The 19,398-nt window shown below is 46.0% G+C and overlaps 1 protein-coding gene across 1 annotated transcript in view; it reads right to left on the bottom strand.

Annotated features, from left to right (window-relative positions):
* The window catches only part of LOC147107861 (uncharacterized), a 63,975-nt gene that overhangs the window by 30,843 nt on the left and 13,734 nt on the right, over positions 1-19,398 (bottom strand). Inside the window, exons 2-3 of the mRNA XM_086007436.1 lie at positions 5,734-5,943; positions 1,434-1,546 (exon numbers count right to left, since the gene is read on the bottom strand). Coding sequence (XP_085863562.1) covers positions 1,434-1,546; positions 5,734-5,943 — 323 coding nt within the window. The remainder of the gene's footprint in view (positions 1-1,433; positions 1,547-5,733; positions 5,944-19,398) is intronic.

The following is a 19,398-nucleotide window of genomic DNA, read 5'->3' as shown; positions in this document are numbered from 1 at the left end:
CCATGTGAGAGAGAGAGAAAAAAAGAGAATCTCCAACATTGCTTCAAGCGCCGTTACCTATACGAGAATGTTCTTGAAAAATCTGTTCTTTTGTACTGGGACTCTCTCTTAGTCACTACCTTGGAACCGAGGATGACTTGCTTCCACATTAAAAATGAGTTCTCAGGTGACTGATGAGTCCAATGCGGGACCTACAGTCTCTGTCACAGGTGGGGCAGACGGTGGTTGAAGGGGTGGGTGGGTGGGATGCTTGGGTTGATGTGCGCTCCTTGCGCTGTTTGCGCTTGGCTTCCGCTTGCTCCCGGTGAAGAGACTCGAGGTGTTCGGCGCCTTCCCGGATGCTTCTCCTCCACTTTGTGTGGTCTTGGGCCAGGGATTCCCAGGTGTCAGTGGGGATGTTGCACTTTTTCAAGGAGGCTTTGAGAGTGTCCTTGAAGCGTTTCCTCTGCCCACCTGGGGTTCTCTTGCCGTGTCGGAGCTCCGAGTAGAGTGCTTGTTTTGGGAGTCTCGTATCGGGCATGCAGACGATGTGACCCGTCCATCGGAGCTGATCGAGCGTGGTCAAAGCTTCGATGCTGGGAATGTTAGCCTGAGTGAGAACACTGACGTTGGTGCGCCTATCCTGCCAATGGATTTGCAGAATCTTACGGAGGCAACGTTGATGGTACCTCTCCAATGCTTTGCGGTGCCTGCTGTATATGGTCCATGTCTCTGAGGCATACAGCAGGGCGGGTGTCACTGCTGCTCTGTAGACCATGAGCTTAGTGCCAGGTTTGAGGTCCTGGTCTTCAAACACACTCTTCCTCAGGCGACCGAAGGCTGCACTGGCACACTGAAGGCGGTGTTGGAATTCGTCATCAACGTCTGCCCTTGTTGACTGTTTATTTCTGCAGGATCCAGTGGCAGGAGGGTCGTTAACTAGAGGGCACAGATTTAAGGTGATTGGCAAAAGAACCAGAGGTGACATTTTTTTACACAGCGAGTTGTTGTGATCTGGCGTGCATTGCCTAGGAGGTCCTTAGGTCGTGAAAAGCCCCATATAAATGCAAGCTCTTTCTGCACACTAAGTTATGCTAATGAATGTGTAATTTATTGGAATAGGTGATAAAGGGGTGTGTGCAAATATAGGGCAAAGGATAGTATCAGAGTTCCTTATTAAGAAGCCATAGTTGAATAGCCTGAGGACAATCGCTAACTAGGCTGACACATGAAGAATGGCCACTTTGGCATGGTACCAGAGAGCTGCTAGTGCGTGTGGAACTGCACCCAGCACAAGGTAGCACCTTCACCAGGGCAAGAGAGAAAAAGGGACTAAACTGGAGGAAAAACATTTTTTAAATGTATTAGTCTCTGTTCAGAGTTTATTGGAGAGGCTTGACCATTAGCCGTTCCTGTTAAGCATCCAAGAATATATATTCAGCGGCTTTACGTACCCAACAACTGGCGTTCCTTAATAGGTCCAAATAATCCCAACTACTGTGGTTGGTGCCCATCTCAGATACATTCACCTTCAACTTCACCCAACCTAGGTGGCAGTCAATTCCAACTGTAAAACAGAGAGGTTAAACATAATGCATCTCTGGAAAGGAGACATCCTATAAGTTTTATGTTGCACCTGTACGGTACCCGTTTCATCACGATTCAATACAAATGGACCCAACTGCATAACATATGAACAAAAATAAACTCTGGCTGATAGTTCAGTGAGCGTATAAAAGACTTGCACTTATATCGCGCCAAAGCGCATTTCAGCCAATTAAGCACTTTTTGAATTGTAGTCACTGTTGTAATGTAGGAAACTGGTCCATACAGACCAGGATGCTCCCGGGTTCAATCCATAGTCTATGCCGAGTTAGAATCCTAGAATGGTACAGCACAGAAGAAGGCCATTCGGCCCATTGTGCCTGTGTCGACTCTTTGAAAAAGCTATCAAGTCAGCTGATCTCATTCAGCACAAGGTGGAAAGTGGAGACGAGGTCGAAGATCAGCCATGATCTTATTGAATGGCGGAGCAGCTCAAGGGGCCGTAAGGCCTGCTCCTGCTCCTGCTCCTATTTATTATGTTCTTACGGGTCGGGGATCTGTGATTGGTCTTAGCATCCTAAGCTAGGAAGAGAAAAATTGGCCAGTGTTCCCATTCCTGACCACTATCAAGCGACTTATACTGAAACCCGACAAGTGGGAGTCCCGCCTCCAAAAGCTCCCCATTGGCAAAATCCAGCCCTAAGCGTTGTTCCTTCATTGTCACTGGGTCAAAATCCAGGCTGTCTCTATCTAATACCATGGTGGGAACACCAACAAGACAAGGATTTCTGCTTTTAATGAGAAGACCCACCACCGCCTTCTCAGGATTTCTTTTGTTTTATAATTATCAAGGTGAGAGATACCGCTGCTGTGAAATAGAATACTTTCCCGTGTAAAACACTTTGGCCTAGAAATTGGGTTCTGGTCTTGCCAGGGCTGTAGCGCCAGAAAGTTTGCGCCAGCGGTAATGCGGCAGCGCCCGACGAAAATTCGGGTGCGCCGGGCCCAGACGGCGGCGGGCGCTAAAACCCTCCTTTAGCGCCTCAAAACGGGCGTGAACTTGGGTTTCCCGGCGCTAATCCCCCGCTGCGGCACCCGATGCGGTGCGGCAGGCGGGGGAACTGCAGGCCTCCTCCTCCTGTTAAGGAGGAGCTGCCTGCAGCCGACAACTGTCCGGCGGATTGACCCGACATCTGAGCCCGGCACCTCGGGGAAGCGCCGGGCTCGCATGAGACACTGATCAGGGCCGCGGGGGGGGAATGCAGGAGTCCGGGAAGGGAGGTGCGGGCAGGCGGCCGCCGGGAACGCGGCCGGCCGCCGCTCCACCTTTATGCGCCGGCACACACTGGGGGAAGACTCTGTTGCCAGAGTCTTAGTTGCGCCTGCCACGGGCGAGGCGGGCGCAACTGAATTTCGGCTTGGGGCCGGGTTAACACGGCAACCGGGACGCTGCGCACACCGATGACGTCATCGGTGCCGGCGCAGCGCTACCGGTGCAACGCCGATTTAGGGCCCCAGGGAATTTCTCAACTGGCCATTACTCCGGCGCTAGGCCCTCTAGCGCCTCAAATGCGGTGCTAAGCCTACCGAATTTCTAGGCCTTTGTATCAAACACCCACAGTTCAGGTGAGACACAGAGTAATGCTCCCTCTACTCTATTCCAACAATGTACCTCAGCTCCAACCTCAGAACAGCACTCCCCAACTGTACCAATGGGAACGTTTGCATTTTCCACACCAGCCAGCCTTGTGACCTCTGTCAGTGGATTGTCAATTTAGTGCCCAACAGGAGACAGCATTGTGTTGTAAGCCTGTGCCCACTATGAGCTAGGCTGAGATCACCAAAACTCATCTCACAGAGGACCATTACAGCCAATAGACAGAGGAGATTGATGTGCCTCAATAATCCCGAGACTCGATGTTAGCGAAACAAAACAAGGCTTTTATTAACTTAGAAGTGGAGAGAGGTATCTTCCCTGGAGGTCTGTAGTACTGGCTGTGAGGCCAGACTGAGCTGGCTTACATAGAGGCCAGGTATGGGCGGAGCCCTACACACAACACATTCCATACATTCCAATACACAATACAATGGTGAGGAGAAACCTGAAACCAACCACAGTCACAGGCAATACAATGGTAAGGGGGAACCTGAAACCAACCACAGTCACAGGCAGTGATGAATGGAATATTTCATCACATTCACCCCTTCTATAGATTTAGTCTGTTCGGGGGCTTGGTAGTCCTCTGCGACCGACGTGGCTGTTGTGGTGTTGCGGGTGTCGGCTGGGTGTCCCCGGTGGCCTCCTGGGTCTCTGCCGGGGGTGCCACCAGGGTTGTTGAAGGGGTAGTTGGTGGGGGTGCCGTTGGTCGATGTTCTTCCGGGGGTGATGAAAGAGTAGTGGGTGGGTAAGAGTTGCTGTGGTCGTTGTTGCTGCTATTGCCGTGGTTGCTGTCGTTACCGGCTGGGGTGACGTCTTTTATTGACACGGTGTCCTCCCTTCCATCAGCGTGCCGGACATACGCGTATTGGGGGTTGGCGTGGAGTAGGTGCACTGGCTCCACGAGAGCGTCCGTCTTATGGCCCCTCACATGCCTTCGCACGAATACCGGACCCGGGGTGGAGAGCCATGACGGCATGGATACGCCTGAGGTGGATTTCCGGGGGAAGCTAAACATTCGTTCATGAGGCGTGGCATTAGTGGCAGTACACAATAGCGACCGTATCGAATGGAGCACATCTGAGAGGACTTCCTGCCAGCGGGAGATAGGGAGGCCCTTGGTCCTTAGAGCTAGAGTGACTGCTTTCCATACTGTCCCGTTCTCTCGCTCCACTTGACCGTTACCCCGGGGGTTGTAGCTGGTGGTACGGCTCGTGGCGATACCCCTGGACAGCATGTACTGGCGTAGCTCTTCACTCATGAAGGACGCCCCCCTATCCGTGTGGATGTAGCTCGGCATACCGAACAGGCAGAACAGGCTGTTGAGGCATTTAATGACCGTGGCGCTGGTCATGTCTGGGCAGGGGAAGGCGAATGGGAACCGGGAGTATTCGTCCACAATGTTCAGGAAGTAAACATTGCGGTCGACGGACGGGAGGGGGCCCTTGAAATCTAAGCTGAGCCGCTCAAAGGGCCGTGTAGCTTTGATTAAGTGGGCTCTATCAGGGTGGTAGAACCGAGGCTTGCACTCAGCGCAAGTGCGGCAGTTCCTGGTCAGAGACCGAACTTCCTCAATCGAGTAGGGTAAGTTGCGGGACTTTATGAAGTGGAACAGCCGCGTGACCCCTGGGTGGCAGAGGTCGTTGTGGAGGGTCTGTAGCCGATCCCCGGTGGCGCTGGCACACATCCCTCGTGAGAGGGCATCTGGGGATTCGTTAAGGGCCCCTGGCCGGTAAATGATGTCATACTCGAAGGTGGAGAGCTCGATCCGCCACCTAAGAATCTTAAAATATTTCATCACAGAGATTTTAATCCCTTCAATCTGGGCAGAATTCACATCCAGGTCCCAGAAGTGAAAAGATCCCACTGCATCAATCCAAGTTATGGTAATCCTTAAAAGAAATAGCTGCAACCCCAAGTTTGTTGGCATGTGAAACTCGGTTAATTCAGCTTCTGAAAGGTGTTCATGTTTAGTTCATTCGATATAGTGAGGGGTTGGGGAGGAGGGGTGCGGATGTGGTTGCTATCATTGGAGGGAGAGAGAGGCACAGATTTCACTTAGCAACAGCTGGTGTTTACAAACAACCAGCCTTGGATATTTTACCATAGCAAGGCCACAGGGTTTTTACGTGCTTCTAACGTTGTTGATCTATGTTGAAGAAAATGCAGACTTGTGTCTTTGGACAAAGCAGTAGCCAGAGACTAACATATTAAGCAATTCCTGCTCCAGTTTGATAAGAAAGCAATGTACAAATATAAGCTTTTTCCTTTGTTCAAGGAGCACGGAAAAACCCATGCCTAGGTTTGCGTGCTCTATCTGTGACTATACTCCGCTTATAAATTGCTTTCTATGCTGAAGTTAAAGAATAAAATGATTATAACCAGAAGGCTGAACTCGTTACTACTCAAGTGAACAAACAGAAGTTTGTTTTAAGACAACAAAGTTATGCTATCAAACAGGAAATAAATTCTCAACAAGAGAAAAAAACGAATATACTCTGGATTGTTTCAATTTTCTTTCATTTGGCTTGCATACTTGAGAGTTCACACACCTTGATTCTGAAATAGAACACATTTGCAGAAGGTACGATTTGTACAACATAGTTCAAATTCTTGGCAGTGAGAATCCATTTTACGCTCCCCTTGGTACATTGGGGATAATTCTTGTTCTGTTCTCCCACCGTCAATCTGGTACAGCCGGCTAGGGAATTGATCAGCGCAGTTACCCGAGTTCATTGAGAAAATGGTGACATTCTGTAGGGCTGCAAAACAAATGGGAAAAGCATGTTAGGTACCTGATAGGGAAAAATACTTTCCTTGGAATATTGGCTTTCTTGTGGTGTTTGCGAAATTTAGGACAGGGAGCAGGAGAAACATTTTTAACAGGGGGTTGTGAGGCTGTGGAGTGCACTACCAGAGTCAGTGATTGAAGCAGAGACCATGTCAACGTTTAAGAATAGGGGCTATAGGTAGTTGAAGGAAAGGGAGATAAAGGGATATGGCAACAGAGCAGGCACATCGGATTAGGATTACAGCTCACTGAGGGTAAATATTAACAGGGACTAGTTGGGCCAAATGGCCTGTTTCCATGTTGTCATTTCTTTGTAATTCTATGTCTGGTCATTTTATATTTCGCACTTCTCCCCTCACTGGGCTCACTGCACCAAACACATTCAGGTTGCAGGTGACCTACTCCCAGTACTGCACCAACACACATTGTGACTCCAATGTCTGCACCAACACGAAGCTTGCAGTATATCTCCTTGAAGTACTGCAGGTTCCATTTACTAAAGTGTTGAGTTCACCCAAATACATAGGCCAAGATTTGATTCCTTTTCATAGAATCATGGAATTTTACAGCACAGAAGGAGGCCATTCAGCCCATCCTGCCTGTGCTGGCTCTTTGAAAGAGCGATCCAATTAGTCCCACTCCCCCCGCTCTTTCTCCATAGCCCTGCAATATTTTTTCTATTCAATATATATTCAATTCCCTTTTGAAAATTATTATTGAATCTGCTTGCACCATCCTTTCAGGAAGTGCATTCCAGATCATAACAACTTGCTGGTAAAAAAATGACTCCTTGGGGGTGATTTTGCCAATGGGGGCGCGTTGGAGGCGGGACTGCTGCTTGTCGGGTTTTAGTCCCGCCTCCCTTGACTTGCGGCCAACCCACACTATTTTCCCTTAGCAGACCAATTAAGGGAAAGCCGGTGACAGAGAACGTCAGTGTATGACGTTTGATCAGTCAAAAATTTTTGACAGATGAATTGTCATCGTTTGACAGCTTTAAGAAGCGGTCAATCACTGACATTCTCTGTAATTTGGTGGGTTCTTGTACTCAAGGCTCAGCAAACCTCTTTCCTGAGCAGAAAACAGATGGCTGTTGCATTGGAGAATGCAGCAGCCCTTCTGTCATCTCTGCCGTGGAGATGCCGGAGTCTCCGGATCCTCAACTGTTGAAGCCTGCAGGAAGAAACAAAGGTAAGGAAACTTTTTCTATCACTTTTCACTCACCTCACATACTTACCTCTCCACATTTGCACCCATCACTCACCTCCACAACGCACTTTTGGACCCCTCTCACCCCCACAGACCCACTGCTCGCCTCGCTGACCCTGGCGGGGTTTCCCGACGTCGGGAAGCCCGCGCCTCTGTTGGAAAAATGGGGATAATCCTCTTAACTGCCTGTTAACTACCTGTTAACAGACAGTTAAGTGGCTGTAATCCCCTTCCCGTCTCGAGGAAGGAGGTTCTGCTGAGGGAGTTTGAGCAGCTAGGGGCCAAATTAAAAAGCAGAACCACAAGGGTTATTACCTGAGCCACGAGCGAATTTGGCTAGGACAAATAAAATTAGAGAGTTAAATGCGTGGCTCAAAGACTGGTGTGGGAGAAATGGGTTTTGCTTCCTGGGACACTGGCACCAGTACTGGGGCAGGAGGGAGCTGTTCCGTTGGGACGGGCTTCACTTGGCCAGTGCTGGGACTAGAGTCCTGGCGGATCATATAACTAGGGCTGTAGAGAGGGCTTTAAACTAACTAGTGGGGGGAGGTTCCGAGAGAGCAAATAATAAAAATGACAACAGAGAAGGTCATAGATTAGGTAGCAGTGGGGAAATTGAAAACCAGAGCGTGTCAGGAAGGGGCAGAAGGTATGGAGTAAAAGGTAAAGTAATAAAAAGGGCAAAAGCAGGAACTAAGTGTCACAAAACATCTTTGAAAGTTCTCTATCTGAATGCACATAGCATTCGTAACAAAATAGACGAGTTAATGGCACAAATAACTACATATGGGTATGATCTTGTGGCCATTACAGAAACATGGCTGCAGGGTGACAATGCCTGGGAATTAAACATACCAGGTTACTTAACGATCAGGAAGGACAGGCAGGAAGGAAGGGGAGGTGGGGTGGCTATGTTAATAAAGGAAGGAATCACTGTAATACAGAGAAATGATATTGGGTCAAAAGATCAGGATAATGAAACAGTTTGGGTGGAGATAAGGAATAATAAGGGGAAAAAAACACTAGTGGGTGTAGTCTATAGGCCTCCGAACAGTGGCAACTCTGTTGGACGGAGTATCAATCAGGAAATAGTTGAGGCTTGTAATAAGGGAACATCTATAATTATGGGGGATTTTAACTATCATATTAATTGGACAAATCAAATTGGGCAGGGCTGCCTTGAGGATGAGTTCATTGAGTGTATTAGGGATGGGTTTCTTGAGCAGTATGTAACTGAACCGATCAGGGGGCAAGCAACCTTAAATCTGGTCCTGTGTAACGAGACAGGATTAATTAAAAATGTCCTAGTAAAGGATCCCCTTGGAATGAGTGACCATAACATGGTTGAATTCCATATTCAATTAGAGGATGAGAAGGTTGGATCTCAAACAAGCATGATAAGCTTGAATAAAGGAGACTATGAAGGTATGAGAGCGGAATTGAGTAGAGTGGATTGGGAAAATAGATTAAAGGGTAAGACGATACATGATCAGTGGTGTACATTTAAGGAGTTATTTTACAACTTCCAAAAAATATATATTCCACTGAGAAGAAAAGGGTGTAAAAGAAAAGACAGCCATCCGTGGCTAAGTAAAGAAATTAAGGATAGTATTCGACTAAAAACAAGGGCATATAAGGTAGCCAAATCTAGTGGGAGGATAGAGGATTGGGAAAACTTTAAAAGACAGCAAAAAATAACAAAAAGATTGATTAAGAAAGGGAAGATAGATTATGAAAGTAAATTAGCAAAAAATATAAAAACAGATAGTAAGAGTTTTTATAGTTATATAAAAAGAAAAAGGGTGGCTAAAGTAAATGTTGGTCCCTTAGAGGATGAGACCGGGAAATTAATGGTGGGAAATATGGAGATGGCAAAAACACTGAATGAATATTTTGTATCAGTCTTTACAGTAGAAGACACTAAGAATATCCCAACACTGGACAAACAGGGGGCTAAAGGGGGGGAGGAACTAAACACGATCAAAATCACTAAGGAAGTGGTACTCGGTAAAATAATGGGACTCAAGTCGAATAAATCACCTGGACCTGATGGCTTACATCCTAGGGTCTTGAGGGAAGTGGCAGTAGGGATTGTGGATGCATTGGTAATAATTTTCCAAAACTCCCTGGACTCGGCAAAGGTCCCGGCAGACTGGAAAACTGCTAATGTAACACCCTTATTTAAAAAGGGCAGTAGACAGAAGGCTGGAAACTATAGACCGGTTAGCCTAACATCTGTGGTAGGTAAAATTTTGGAGTCCATTATTAAGGAGACAGTAACAGGACATTTGGATAATCATAATTTAATAGGACAAAGTCAGCATGGTTTTATGAAGGGGAAGTCATGTTTGACAAATTTGCTGGAGTTCTTTGAGGAAGTAACATATAGGGTGGATAAAGGGGAACCAGTGGACGTAGTGTATTTAGACTTCCAAAAGGCATTTGACAAGGTGCCACACAGAAGATTATTGCTTAAGATAAAAAATCACGGGATTGGGGGTAATATTCTGGCATGGATAGAGGATTGGCTATCTAACAGAAGGCAGAGAGTTGGGATAAATGGTTCATTCTCAGACTGGCAATCAGTAACTAGTGGTGTTCCGCAGGGGTCAGTGCTGGGTCCCCAACTCTTTACAATCTATATTAACGATTTGGAGGAGGGGACCGAGTGTAACATATCAAAGTTTGCAGATGATACTAAGATGGGAGGGAAAGTAGTGAGTGAGGAGGACATAAGAAACCTGCAAGGGGACATAGACAGGCTAAGTAAGTGGGCAGAGATTTGGCAGATGGAATACAATACTGGAAAGTGTGAGGTTATGCACTTTGGCAGGAAAAATCGTAGAGCAAGTTATTATCTTAATGGCAAGAAACTGGAAAGTACTGAAGTACAAAGGTATCTGGGGGTCCTGGTGCACGAAACTCAAAAGGTTAGTATGCAGGTGCAGCAAGTGATTAAGAAGGCCAATGGAATGTTGGCTTTCATTGCTAGGGGGATAGAATATAAAAATAGGGAGGTATTGCTTCAGTTGTACAAGGTATTGGTGAGACCGCACCTGGAATAATGCGTACAGTTTTGGTGTCCATACTTAAGAAAGGACATACTTGCTGTCGAGTCAGTACAAAGAAGGTTCACTCGGTAAATCCCGGGGATGAGGGGATGGACATATGAGGAGAGGTTGAGTAGATTGGGACTCTGCTCATTGGAGCTCAGAAGAATGAGAGGCGATCTTATTGAAACATATAAGATTGTGAAGGGGTTGGATCGGGTGGATGCGGGGAGGATGTTCCCGATGATGGGTGAAACTAAAACTAGGGGGCATAGTCTTAGAATAAGGGGCTGCTCTTTCAAAACTGAGATGAGGAGGAACTACTTCACTCAGAGGGTGGTAGGTCCATGGAATATGCTGCCCCAAAAAGCTGTAGAAGCTACATCATTACATAAATTTAAAACAGAAATAGACAGTTTCCTAGAAGTAAAGGGAATGAAGGGTTACGGGGAGCGGGCAGGAATTTGGACATGAGTCTAGGTTCGGATCGGTCATGGCCCTGTGGGTAGCGGAGCAGGCCCAGGGGCCGTGTGGCCTGATCCTGCTCCTATTTCGTGTGTCTAATTCTGTTAGATTCAGGAGATGGTTCTGTGATAGTGGATTGGCGGTTAGGATCAGATCAGCCATGATCTTATTGAATGGCGGAGCAGGCTCGAGGGGCCGATTGGCCTACTCCTGCTCCTATTTCTCATGTTCTTATGACCCGGTGCGGGATTCTGCCATTTTCCCGGCAGTCCCGCCTCCAAACCCACCTCCCCAGGGCTGGCAAAATCGCCCCCTAGATCTCTCCTCTGGTTCCTTTGCCAATTAACTTAAACCTGTGTCCTCTGCTTACCAAACCTCGGGCTAGATTTTCAGTATAGACAGTTTTGGGGCACTAACCTTAGCGCCCGCCCGAAGTTAGCGCCCGCCCCAAAGTAGCGCCCCGTTGCCGGAAATTCAGTGGCTTCGCCCTAAGAGGTTGGTGGAGCGCTAAAAGAGGCGTTCCACTACTATCTTTAGGCGCTAAGCCGGCGGTGCAGAGCGCAGCGCCCGAGCTCGGGCGCAGCGCACGGCAGACACTCTGGTGCCAGTGAGCTCTTAAAGGGGAAGGGTGCATGTGTTTTTTTCGGAGGAGGAGGGAGGAGGGAGGAGGAGGAGGAGGAGGAGGAGGAGGGAGGAGGGAGGAGGAGGAGGAGGAGGAGGAGGAGGAGGTGGTGGAGGTGGTGGTGGCCGGAAACATAAATACACCGTTCACAACAACACACTGGATCCTTCCACACAACACATGCAGACTGCCGTTTATAGTGCAGGAGGAGTGCCCTTTAATTTGCGCTCCCCAGGGTGTGTTGCGTTCCATTTTACAAACGCTCTGGACGCCAGCCGCAGAATGGGGTGGTCCGACTGAAGTTTGGATTCGGGGCGGCCAAAGGGCGTTGCACGAGGATGTGACGTCATTTTCTGCGCGCGCATCCGGGCGGCCGCTAAACTTTGTGCCGGCGCTAACAGGCAACTTAATTTGGGCCGGGGCGCAAACTGCGCTGCGCCCGGGCGCTACACGAATAGCGCCCGAAAATCACTTCTCTTAAGGCGCTAACTGCTGGCGCAAGCAACTGAAAATCTAGCCCCTCATGTCAGTGGAAACAGTTTGTCCTTATTTACTCTTTCAAAATCCTTCACAATTTTGCGCAAATCTATTACATCTCCCTTTAACCTTCTCTGCTCTAAGAACAACCCCAGCATCTCCGGTCTCTCCACATAACTGAAGTCCCTCATCCCTGCTACCATTCTCGTAAATCTCCTCTGCACCCTCTCCGAGATCTTGATGTACTTCCTAAAGTGCGGTGCTCAGAATTGGACATAATACTCCAGCTGAGGCCTAACCAGTGACTTATAAACGTTTAGCAATAACTTCCTTGCTCATAGAAAGAGTGCAAAGATTTTTTTAAATGATACATGCCTTCTCCTTTTATTTATTTTTTAGCCATGTTAATCATCCTATATTTCACTCCCCATTACTGAGATGATGCTGGCATTGAGCATCTGACTGTGACAGACAAGGACATCTGTGATAGACGTCTCCCAGTGTGAATGCATTTATTGGGACTTCTATAAGATCCTGTCAGTGTACTTGCAAAATTGCCAGGGTTTGTACAGAAGATAAAGGGGTGGGGCTGTCGTAGTTTGAGCCTTACTTCATTGAAAATAATTACATTGATAATCCCGTATTTTAGCTTTTAGTACAATGTATGGTTGTAATATGGGGGGCAGACTGGTGATCTGTTTGTGGGCAAGTTGTAGGGCCTGGTTATGTTCTGTAACTTTTAAAATTGTTTTCTGTTTGTTTATGTGCCCGTGTTTCGAGGCCCCTTTGTTACTGTGCAGTAACCAGGGAGACAGCCTACATCATCAGTATTAGAACCAGTCGACATCCATGGGGAAATGTGAGGAGTGACATTAATAATCAATAAGCTTTTAATCGATTGCAAACTCCAGACTGGGGTCAGTCAGTGAGTTCCATCTGAGAGCACAAAGTTCAGCTCCAAGTCTCTGTTCCTGCAAACCAAGTGCAGGGACCTCCTTACCGCTCTCTCCTTCTTTAAAACGCTCCTTAAAACCTACCTCTTTGATTCTTCTTAGGCAGTCCCTCGGAACCGAGGATGACTTGCTTCCACATTAAAAATGAGTTCTCAGGTGACTGATGAGTCTAATGCGGGACCTACAGTCTCTGTCACAGGTGGGGCAGATGGTGGTTGAAGGGGCGGCTGGGTAGGGTGCTTGGGTTAACGTGCGCTCCTTGCGCTTCCTGTGCTTGGCTTCCGCTTGCTCCCGGCGAAGAGGCTCGAGCTGTTCGGCGCCTTCCCGAATGCTTCTCCTCCACTTTGTGCGGTCTTGGGCCAGGGATTCCCAGGTGTCGGTGGGGGTGTTGTACTTTTTCAAGGAGGCTTTGAGGGTGTCCTTGAAGCGTTTCCTCTGCCCACCTGGGGCTCTCTTGTCGTGTCGGTGCTCCGAGTAGAGCGTTTGTTTTGGGAGTCTCGTATCGGGCATGTGGACGATGTGACCCATTCATCGGAGCTGATCGAGCGTGGTCAAAGCTTCGATGCTGGGGATGTTGGCCTGAGCGAGAACAATGACGTTGGTGTGCCTATCCTGCCAACGGATTTGCAGGATCTTGCGGAGGCAGCGTTGATGGTACCTCTCCAGTGCTTTGAGGTGCCTGCTGTACATGGTCCATGTCTCTGAGACATACAGGAGGGCGGGTATCACTACTGCTCTCTAGACCATGAGCTTGGTGCTGGGTTTGAGATCCTAGCCTTCAAACACTCTTCCTCAGGCGACTGAAGGCTGCACTGGCACACTGAAGGCGGTGTTGGACTTGGTCATCGACGTCTGCCCTTGTTGACAGTAAGCTTCCAAGGTATGGAAAGTGGTCCACGTTGTCCAAGGCCTTGTCATGGATTTTGATAATCGGGGGGCAGTACTGTGTTAAGCTTTTGGTCACTTGTCCTAATGTGGCTCGGTGTCAAATTTTGTTTGATAACACTCCTGCAAAGCGCCTGGGGACGTTTTACTATGTTAAAGGCACTATATAAGTACAAGTTGTTGTTGTTGCACTTCAATTTGTTTTTGAAATGAGCAATGTTTAATGGATTTGATTTTGATGATAAAAAAACCCTTTTGACAGTGTCAAAAGGCTAGAAATTAGTAACAGACGAATACTTAGCACATCTATATGGCATTCCTCTGCTATTTTAACAGAGACATTAATCGATCTATTTTAAATGGATTATTATTGACAGCAGCAATTTAAAACATAATGGCCCGGAATTTGCAGTGGGTAATAACAGCGAACGAACAGCGTTCGCCGTTATCACCCCTTTGAAACTGACTGCAACTTCAGGATGCGCATCCTAACGCGGAAATCCTGAAGTAGCGGTCAGTCATTCACTGCTCCGACATAGGCTGCGATGTGGAACCCCCCCACCACAGAGCCGGCAATCAGTGTAATCTGTGAAATCGTGGAAACTGACAAATACTTTGTCTCCTCCGCGGTAATATCGCTGTTAAATACTCCATTAATAGTTAGACCCTTTTAGATTAGGTGTAACTGGGATTTTAACAGCGTATTTACTGCTAAACAAAGGTTATTGCCTTGAAAATCTACTTTTAATTTTGTGGTGTGTCAAATTTATCCATTTAAAAAAAATTAAAATTAAGAAACTTAAACAGAAAATTATTTAAAAAGAAAGTGTTCATATTTATTTCAGGTTTACCTTTGCCCCGTGTGACAGCCCCAATCCTTGGTTTGCTCTCTGTAACATTTTTAAAAAGGTAGAATCAAAGGCGCTTACCCACTTCCTGGTTGGCAGTCTGTGAGAATTCTGCATTGGGATTGGCTGCTTAGACCGCTTGTTGGCATCCCACCAGCTCGTGTTAGGGATTCCCCATTAAACTACGGTGATTTAAACTGAACTTCGGAAAAGCCGAACTTCTCGCCACAGAGATTGCGAGATCTTTGCGGGAAGCTTATTTCGGGGCCAGCGGCGAGCGCAACTGCTTCGCCGCTGACCGCAAACTGCGGGCCAAAATGTTTGAATTGCACAGCAAGTTGATCAGCATCTAGATCAGTAAAGACAGGCAAGTGCTTGGGCGTGACCCTTCATCAATATTCGGTTTCAAAATTTGTTTCGATGATATTGACTCACCCATATCCCTCACAAAGCTACTTAAAAATAAAAATTGTGTATTTAGAATAGTTAAATCAGCAATGCCTCAATCCAGGTCATCCCCTGCCTGCCTCTGGTCAGGGATAGATGCAATGGTGAGCCCAGGGTTGACTTGTGAATGTTGTGAGCTCTGAAGGTTGGGATCATTGATGGCCCGTGTTTCAGTTCACAAGTTAAGATGATGTATCCGGGGTTAGATTCCCAGGAAAAAGGAACTGGACCCGTGTTGTACTGAAGCTTTGTTTTCATATTTAAACCCCTCCAGAAGAAATGATTTTTGGCTTGAAAGGCAGAATTGCAGTAGCTTCTGAAATGTCAGGAAATGAGCAAAATAAAGTGGCAAAAAAAAAAATCAAAACTATCGGGGAGATGGAGTCTGAGCTTAAAAAATACATTTCGGGGTGAAATTTCCTGTGAGGCACAATCTGAAATTATGCCCATTTGTGCGCCCATTTTGACGATATTAATTTACCCTTAGATTTCCTGACAATCTCAGTAGCGTATGCTAGAACATGAAAATCAACATAAACAAGCACCCGAGGAAGATGCAGAACTCAACCCACTTCTTTAAATAATGAAAATTAAGTGTTTCAAGGCATCATTCATGCACATTGCGCACAGCATGCTTAAGAACACGCAATCATAGAAGCTTTTCAACTTTTAATGTGATTCATACTGAAGACAAAGAAATGCATTCAAAGAAACAGAAAATACAGTGAAGGATAAATATTTTTTAAATCGCTTAAAATAAAAATCGCAATAAAACACCAGAAAAATAACTGTTTCCTGCTGCACCTTAACCTCTGGGCTTAAAATTACACCCATTTTGAACCAGCGTAATTTCAGGAAGTTTGTGTCATGGGCCTGGGGAGGGGCGGGGGGGGGTGGTGGGGGTGTTCGGAGCTATTATAATGAGGCAAAATGCGTTTGGGGGCAATGATCGATGCATGTGGGCATAAAGGATCGATCAAATTCGAGCATAGCCTAATTATATGTGTAGCACACATTAAATAGAACTACATACAATTTACTGCACAGAAATCGGCCATTCGGCCTAACTGGTCTATTCTGGTGGTTTTGCTCCACACGAGCCTCCTCCCGCCCTACTTCATCTCACCCTACCAGCAGAGGGTCCGAGTTTGTTTTTACACTGGGCATTTGCTTTACGCCCCAATTACGTGAGTTTCTAGGTGCCCCAATAAACAGGAAATTCCATCCCCTCGTGTCTTCAGCATTCACATCCACTTTCAGTGACGTTAAATGCAAACTGGTTTTGTGTATTTTAATACTCAAGAGCATCAGGATATTGGGCTGTCAGTCTTTTTGCAAACTGTTGGCCGGCCTTTGCTCATTCTCGAGGTTGGTGCGAGATTGGCAAATGCCCACGGGAACCAACCCCAACAAGAGAAAACTCAAGGCGGAAAAATAATCCGAAACAAAGGGAACTCGGTCCTTTTCTCGCTCTGGAACCTGGACTTGAATCCAGCCTGGGCTTGGTGGGATGAAAGCCTCTTCTCTCTATTGGTTCTAAAGGTCCTACGTGAACCGAGCAGTCCCAATCCAATTCTAAGCAAGAAGCCACAACAACCAGCAATAATTTGACATTAGAAAGAAATGAAAGAACTTGAATCATTATAGCGCCTACCACCCACCACCTCAGGATGTCCTAATGCGCTTTACAGCCAATGAAGTACTTTTTTTGAAGTGTATTCACTGTTGTAATGTAGGATTAGTTTAGCAACGACAAATATTGTATAACCTTAAAATTCCAAGCACCGTTATAATGTTGGGAAACGCAGCAAGCAATTTGCGCACAGCAAGGTCCCACAAATAGTAACGAGCTAAGGACCAGATAATCTGCTTTTTAGTGATGTTGGATGAGGGATCAATTGTCCAGGACTAATGTAGTATTAGTTAGTATTACAGTGGGACTATCACTCAATGAGACCACTGGCGCAGTGTGGTGATTATTCTTGTTTTGTAAGAAGTATTGTGATTGGTTGCCTGTTTCCTGCCTTGAGATATATGCTGTAAACTCATTGGTAGTTGATGTCATGTGATTTGTGGTGGCCATCTTAAATTCAGTTCTCTACAGCCTTGGTTGGGACTGGGTGTTGAAGATGTGCTGTTGGATTTTTAAAGTTAATAAAGCCTAGATTTAGAAAGGCAAATCTACTCTTTATTTCAATTTATTAACCTTTTGTTAGAATGGAGCGATATCTTCAACCGGAACGATTTAATGCTGACCCTAATTCTGCAGGAGTGGATGATAAATGGAAACACTGGTATCGTACATTTAAAAACTTTTTGGGTGTGTTGGATCAAGAGTCTCTAAATAAGTTGAATATACTGATCAACTACATTGCTTCGGATGTGTATAAGTATATCTTGGACTGTGAAACTTACGAATTGGCTATCGCTACATTGGAAAAGATTTTTGTTAAACCAAAGAATGAGGTATTTGCACGTCATCTTCTATCTGCCCGTAGGCAGCGGGTGGGAGAATCTTTGGATGCTTATTTACAAGCACTTCGGCGCCTTGGTGCTAACTGTAATTATAAGGCCATGTCGGCAGAAGAATATAAGGAAGAATCGGTACGGGATGCTTTTATTAATGGATTACTGTCTAGATCAATTCATCAGCGGTTATTAGAAAATAAGACTTTGGATCTCAAGAGTGCTTTTGAGCAAGCTTCTACATTGGATTTGGCTCAGAGAAGTTCGGATTCTTACACTCTTTTTAATCGGCCTGCGACTGTGGTTTCGGCAGTTCCGGATGAAAAGGAATTATATGGACTTAATAGGAGTGGTTTACCAGATTCTGAAACAGTTTCTACTTCAGCTGCTGTTGCCTCTAGGATTCAGAAGTGTTATTTTTATGGGAACGCCCGGCACCCTCGTCTGAAGTGTCCTGCTCGGGAGGCTGTGTGTAGTAAATGTGGCAAGAGAGGTCATTATGCACGTGTTTGTAAATCAATTGCCTCCTCTGCGACTATTCAGCCTTTAGATAGGGCGTTTATTGCATCAGTTTCTGCTGCCTTTGCTCATGGCCTAAATAAAGCTATAGTTACGGCCCAAGTTAATGGGTTAGAAGTGAAGGCCCTTATAGATACGGGCAGTACCGAGAGTTTTATAAGTCTTCAGTTTGTGAAGGAGAAGCATTTGAAAATTTCGCCTGTTACTTATCAGGTGTGTATGGCTCAGACGACTCTCACCTCACAAGTAGCTGGTTGTTGCCTTGTGAAATTAATTCTTCTAGGTAATACGTATACTGATATACGCCTATCTGTTTTGCCTAATCTCTGTGCGGATATTTTGATTGGTCATGATGTGCTTCAATTACACGAGTCTCTCAGTCTTTCTTTTGGAGGAACTAAGCCACCTTTATCTATTTGTGGATTAACTTCTTTATCCATTTCTCCATTATCACTTTTTTCCAATCTGATGCCGGATTGTAAGCCAATTGCTACCAAGTCAAGAAGGTATAGCAGTCAGGATAAAGAATTTATTAATTCTGAAGTTCAACGTCTTTTATTGGAAGGAATCATTGAACCTAGTTGTTCGCCCTGGCGGGCACAAGTAGTTGTCACCACTAACGAGAGACATAAGAAACGAATGGTGATAGACTACTCTCAAACTATTAATAGGTATACTCAATTAGATGCGTACCCTTTGCCTAAGATTGATGAGCTTATCAACAAAGTATCTCAGTATAAGGTTTTTAGCACTATTGACCTAAAGAGTGCTTATCATCAGATTCCTATCGTTAAGAGGGATCAACCATATACGGCCTTTGAGGCTGGCGGAAAGCTGTATCAGTTTTGCCGAGTACCATTTGGTGTTACTAATGGTGTTGCCTGTTTTCAACGGGCAATGGATGCTTTTATAAGTGATAACTCTCTCTCTGACACATTTTCATATTTAGATGACATCACGGTGTGTGGCAAATCAAGGGTGGAGCATGATTCTAATTTAGAAAGATTCCTTCAAGCTGCGGAAAAAGTTGGTTTAACTTTCAATAAAGAGAAGTGTATCTTTTCGACCACTGAGGTAAATCTACTGGGGTATATTATCTCGGGAAACAAGATTAAACCAGATCCAGAACGCCTGCGACCATTGATTGATTTACCTTGTCCTACTAATTCTAAGGCTTTGCAACGAGTTGTTGGACTGTTTTCTTATTATTCTAATTGGATTGCAAACTTTTCGCAGAAGATCTGGCCCATTATTCGGGTTACGACATATCCTCTATCATGGGAGGCCAGGACGTGTTTTGATAATTTCAAAAAGGATATCCTTGGAGCAGTTGTGCATTCTATTGATGAGCAGGTTCCCTTTGTGATTGAGACGGACGCTTCCGATTTTGCAATTGGGGCTACTCTGAACCAAAATGGAAGACCTGTGGCCTTTTTCTCACGTACTTTGAACAATAGTGAGAAAAGACACTCCTCAATAGAGAAA

Source organism: Somniosus microcephalus, chromosome 14 (genome assembly GCF_052327205.1).
Source record: "Somniosus microcephalus isolate GS21.2 chromosome 14, FLI_Smic_1.0, whole genome shotgun sequence".
Lineage (NCBI taxonomy): Eukaryota > Metazoa > Chordata > Chondrichthyes > Squaliformes > Somniosidae > Somniosus > Somniosus microcephalus.
This window is presented reverse-complemented; position numbering and strand designations above follow the sequence as displayed.